The following is a 6,021-nucleotide window of genomic DNA, read 5'->3' as shown; positions in this document are numbered from 1 at the left end:
CAAATGATTAGCACGGTTCACAAATAATGATTCTCTCTTCAGCTATAGTACAGTGCGGTATCTAAACTGCATTTAGCTTTATACCCGCTATGGGATATATGATGCCAATATGCGTCTATCGTTTCAAACATGGACTCAACTGCTGCCCTAATTAATAAATCCAGAAGATACCTTCCAGCAATATAGAAGCTCCTTGAAACAGCTATTTAGATCATACACTACCTTACCTGACGGTGATACAAATCTTTTCAAGAACACGGTGCACTCAAAAACTTTGCCAGGAATATATATATATTTTGCTGTGAAAGCAATAAGTCATCTTATGAATTATGGAAAAACATGAGAAAAGTCAATATTAAGACGACAATAAAATGTAGGAACAACAGTCAACAGATGACATCGAATTTTACGATGACGAGAAAGCAAATTAAAGTATCAACTGACCAACAACTAGCTTCACTGTATGTGTGTCTGATCACACTGCACACCATTGCTATAAATTCACAACCAAGTCTCCAAGACTCTTCAGCAAATGCAAGGAACACATAATACAAATATTGCACTATTAGCAGTCACGATCATGCTGAGAAGCATTAATAGCTGATGAATTTTTTCGCCAAACCTCAATTTAACCTACGTCAGACCGTAAAAACAGCAGCCTAGCTCCATAGAATGCAGACACTTAAATTTGCATTAGATGAGACAAAAAACCATGCATCAGAATATCAGAGTAATATCACAGCACAATCCAATTTCTACCAGCGTAATGAGAATTACAGAACACTACAATGGTGACTTTGGCAGATATAGTACATTCACCATAATTACAACCCAGATCACAATGTGATGCACCTTCATGAGCCTGAGAAAATTGGAAATTTTGGCCATCATAATATTTATTACAGTACTTTCTTCCACAGAAGAGCAGTTGATATGTCTTAGAATTCGCTTAGCAAATATAAATCCAAGTAAATTCTCGAAAAAACTGAGCTCAGAAGTACCTAGTCATAGATGTAATTATTGCTTTGGATCATCAAATCAGCCAACATTTTCAAAATCATCAGTCATATTGCTTCCCGAAGAATTCATGACAAAACTGCTAGCCTCGCTAGAAACCGTATCATCACTGTCAGCTTTGTCGGCTCTCAACGCTTCATGAACCTCAACCAACTCTCCGGTACAGCCAAGCTGCCGTAAATAGCGAGCATATTCGCCATGCACCGAGTCTATCAATTCTTGCGGTTTGTCGTCCGGAAACAAATGCATTTCTTGACAAATCAACGCAAACATGGCAGCACGATCGAAATGACGCATTTGATGCAGCGTATCCAATACATGAACGTACTTCTTCAACGAGATGTACACCAAGATAGCTTTGGATTTGTTATTGACACGGGGTGAGCTTAAATGTTTAGCCCATCTGACCATGATCTCTTCGTATTCCAGATTTTTCAGATGAATTTTCGCCAGCCACACGGCAAGGTCCCAACATCCGTTGGTAGCCAGGTATCGGCACGCGTCCAAATGCTTCCCGAGCATACACAGTATCTCAACGCCCTCGATAAGTTTGTCGTTAGCGATCAGATTAGTGGCTATAAGCTTGACGTTGCTCTGGGCAGATTCTTTGTTGTTATGTAACGTCGCTATCAAGCACGATTTTAAACAGTCTTCGTAATAGCTATTGCTGGTAGGTTCCGTTTCGAGACCTAACTGTATCGCCCGTTCTGCCTCTCCAAAGTAAACAAGATTAGTAACGCACTGCTTTGATTGTTTCGGATTGTTCTTAATCATCAGGTGCCGAAAACATCGTTGCAACTCGTAAAGTCTGAATTTTTCACATGGAGAAAGCATGTCCAAGTACACGTCACTGATGTTGGAATTTGTGACGCAATTCGCTACCATTTCCCAGAATCGCACTTCCGATTCATCCCCGTACAGTTTAGCGACGATACTACATCGATCCAGAGTGTTGCGGCTATCTCGGAGTAGATCCCTGATATCTTCCGATGTAGCATCCATTGCATTTTTAACATTTTCCCACTGCGGTATATCGTTTTTCATTGATTCCTCGTCTAACATCCCGTGCTGAAGCATGGCCTTGAGCGCTAAGCCAGGTTTGGTCTGTAAGAGGTACGGGTTCGAAATGGGCTTCCAGTAGTACAAGTCTGACGTTGGGAGATTTTGAGGCGGCAGCGTCAAGCTAGAGTCCATCACGAGAATCTGTCCGTTTTCGCACGACAAAACCACTTTATCGGACGCGCACCAGTCGAAATCCAAGACCTTTGGTAACTGCTTCGGAGTTCTTATACTACAAGCTACCACGGCATCGTCCGCGTCCCATATTTCAAGACCGTCATCAAACAATACTCCTACTTGAAGATTGCCTTTGCCTGGGCCGAACTGTACTTTCCTAATCCAGCCTCTGTGCGTCGGCACAGATTTCGCAATTTTTGATTTCAAATTCCAGAGGCTCACGATTCCGTCTGTGTCACCCATGAATATGTGATCGTGCTTCCAAGATATACTTGTAACCGTTGAATTGCGTTCAGTAACATGTGGAATTCTGGACCCGCGCTTAAACGACGAGCCTTCCACAATACAATGAAACAACGTGGCGGAAGAGTCGGTTAAGACGATATGTTCTTTAAAGTGAGATTGATCACCGTCTGGGGTGACATCAGATTTTTTGACTGCATGCGCAGGAGCCCATTCAACAGAGTGTATGGCTGGAAAACTTTTTGGGAGCACGCGTAGCAAGCACCGTGTCTTCAGATCCCACAACTCAATCGGTTGATCGTGGAAAATAATCAGCACATACTGTTTCTTGTTTGATATCTTCATCATGTTTATGGGCGACTCGGCGGATTTATCACCACGGAAAGGCATTGATTGCCCGGTCATGATATTGGTCGCGATAATCTCATTATTCACGAGTGTGTTTGTGCTTTGAGAGCTACCCTGTGGGTAGCCGTACGAAATAATGCTTCTTAACCCACTCCATTCGATACCGCGAACTTCACAAGTGTGCGCCCCGTATTCGTACATGAGTTTTCCTGTGCCGAGATCGTAAATTAGGATATTTCCAGACTGCAGTCCGACAGCCAACAGCGGGCGGTAATAAGGCCAATTCTTGTGGGTCAATGCCGGGCACATTCGGATCGCGGTAACTTGGCAGGAAATGGAGTGGAACAGGCCAACCATGGTGTACTTCAAGGCGATCTGATCGCCCCATATTTCATCGTTTAGACCCGGTGTCACAGGCAGAACGTGGCACGAGGGAGATATGATTTCACTGAGGGTACTGCTTTTCGTGGGAGTGCTAGACAAATTCCTCGGTAATGAATATAGTTTCGGAGCGTTGGTGAACTTTTCATCCTTATAAGACGGAATAACTTTCCAAATAAAAATTCTTCCATCGCTCACCAGGACAGCTGCACTGCGCTCTGAAACCGGACACATGGCAACACCGACAGGTCGCACACGATTAGTGATACGAAAAGCCTCACTATGACAAGCAGTGTCAAAGAAAATATCGTACTTTGCAGAAGCCGTCTCATCCTCCGATTTCAGGATATCGTCGCTTATTCGGCACGGTCTTTTCACGCGAAAAGACACAGATCCGTTTTCGTGCATGCAAACGAGAGCTGGTCTTTGGTACGTCGGCAAAACGCGCATGAAAGGGGATGCATTTTGCTCTAACGGAATAGTGGAAACCGCTTCCAAAATGCTGACGTCAATGATCAGAATTTCTGTAGGAAACACGACCGCCAGGTGGTGGCGCATTGACGGTAAAAACACGAGCTGTCTGCAAGATGATGCTGCTGACGCATTACCTTTAATTCCTTCCTCGCCCATCAGAAATTTAATCCCAGACGCTGCGATTTTGGCGAGATTACCGCCAGGCTGTATGCTAGCTCTACGTTGGTCCTTGTCCTCAGTGATGTAGTACTTTTTACCGCTAGACGCCGGTCGTTTTCCAATGCTGAAATCGTTAACAAATAATATGCAGTTCGATCCGAGCGCAGCAAAACGCGTGGGTTCAAAAGGGTCCATCGTGATCGAGTGTATCTCCGGGACATCGTCGTACGATGCATTCCACAATTTCGTACCGGTGTCTGCGTTCCAAAGGCAGAGAAAATTCGGGGCATGAATCGCCACTAGTAGATCATGAGACGCGTCTTGAGATTGTAGCCATTCCAAATCTTGAACTGGTTTGCCACGTTCGACGAATTGAGTACGTTCAGTGCCCTGCGCGACATCCCAAACTATAACCCGTCCACTTGTGTCCACAGACGCAACACGTAAAGAATAAGGTGATGCCAAATCGTGGTGATAGTTTTCGCGAGACCATTTCAGTTTACACACTGGGTGACGATGACGGATCAGTGTTTGAACAATTTGCGTCGTGTTGGGATCAAGTATGACAACGACTTGCCCATTTCCATACGCGATCAGTCCTTGCCATCCCCAATCGATAACGTTTTGTGGGGATAACACCCCAGGCAACAAACGTTGTGGGATAATGGCGGGATTGATTCCTTTCACAGCTTGAGTCATCGCTAAACAAGTTCTACGTTTTCAGATGTATGCTGGTAATTAAGAATCTTAACATTTCTGCAAAATAGACAAACTCTTATTAGGCATAAGATTTGTTGGAAATGATGAATGTATGAATGAGATACCGTAAGATATCTTCTGTCACTCTTCATTCAGTGTGAATGACTCCTATTCATGTTTCATTATTAATATGTGTAGGCCTGCATGGAATCGGTGTCCTGTGCTCACGATTCTCTATTTTTTTTATTGAATTACTTCAACTTAGAGAAGCATCGCTGCACACCTGTTATATTAGGCAAAATGTACCAAGATTCCAGTAGGGTGTGTAGGTGGGTTTGTCATTGAAAATTATTCCAAGTCATTTCGACTCCTTCCTATCTTCTATTATATCAAAATGAGGTGTTTCGAAAGTGAAATCGTTAATAAAGTGAAGTACCGGTAGTGAACTGAGTTACTGAGGTGGTAAGAGTAACCCATATATTCTAGGCACCTTTTTGAATTGTTAAAATGTCAATAAGACAGAACTGAACTGAATATTGTCAACCGTCCAGTCATATATATATGGCAGTAGATTGGTGGACGGTGGTGGTGATGATGAATAGTCACATTACACCAAAAGAATACTAGCAATATCTCTAGATCAGTGGTTCCCAACCTTGGGGGCGTGAAAGCATCTAAAGGGGAGGGGGGTGGGCGCAAAGAAGCGCTCGGTCAACTGAAAATATTTTTCGCGAATTTCATATTTTTCCAATTCTCTCATCAACAGTCACAACCTTCCATGCCATCAAACTATCTGTTGGGGTTGCTAGCACCCCGGTTGGATTATGTGATATGACGATAAGGGGGGGGGGGGCGCGAAATTTTTCACTATCATAAAGGGGGCGTGTCTAAAAAAGGTTGAAAACCAACCACTGCTCTAGATCCACTAGATGAGTATTGCAAATACCGTGCTAAAGTTTGCTTGAAAATTTGGTATCATTTACTATTGGGGGGTAACGACTTTTGTGATAAATTGCTCCTGGCCTAGGGGGCTATAGGCTCCGGTGACTCCGTTATATCGAGCCTTATGCCTTGCATATCTTTGTATTGCATTTCAGTTGATAAATATATTGATTTGAACGGTAGACAAATAAAGAATATCTCTTCTCTCTCCCTCTCTATCAGATGATTCAGATTCAGATATGCTTTAAAGGTAAACTATGTCGTCCAAAACAAGTTTAACTCATTTTGTATAGAGTTTTTTTCTGCTGATTCCAATAATATGCATCCAACCTTTTCTTCGCCTGCAGAACTGCAGGCTGCAATATATCCGAGTTTCTACAAATGACGTTCAATTTCTTCTGCCCGCTAGCCGCCCATTTATTTAATGCGATATTACCATCTGGTGGCATCGAAGAGCTTCGTAGATGCCATTGATCAGCTCCGTCGTTCAGGTAGCTTACAGAGCCCCCGTCGCCACCGTTG

The 6,021-nt window shown here is 43.3% G+C and overlaps 2 protein-coding genes across 2 annotated transcripts in view; one reads left to right on the top strand and one right to left on the bottom strand.

Annotated features, from left to right (window-relative positions):
* Positions 1–6,021, top strand: part of LOC145440245 (uncharacterized) — a 156,574-nt gene that overhangs the window by 125,562 nt on the left and 24,991 nt on the right. The gene's annotated exons all lie outside the window — the stretch shown is intronic.
* Positions 982–4,785, bottom strand: LOC145440902 (WD repeat-containing protein 11-like). The gene has a single exon (XM_080318672.1). It carries the CDS (start codon positions 4,555–4,557, stop codon positions 1,039–1,041), a length of 3,519 nt encoding a protein of 1,172 aa, XP_080174798.1. The 5' UTR covers positions 4,558–4,785; the 3' UTR covers positions 982–1,038.

This window comes from Botryllus schlosseri, chromosome 6 (assembly GCF_051294905.1).
Source record: "Botryllus schlosseri isolate E-star chromosome 6, Bs_hap1, whole genome shotgun sequence".
Lineage (NCBI taxonomy): Eukaryota > Metazoa > Chordata > Ascidiacea > Stolidobranchia > Styelidae > Botryllus > Botryllus schlosseri.
The sequence above is the reverse complement of the archived record's forward strand: the minus strand, read 5'-3'. Positions and strand labels throughout refer to the sequence as shown.

Bases quoted from the DNA above. Each gene is read 5' to 3' on its own strand.
- LOC145440902 (XM_080318672.1), bottom strand. From the start codon at position 4,557: ATGACTCAAGCTGTGAAAGGAATCAATCCCGCCATTATCCCACAACGT.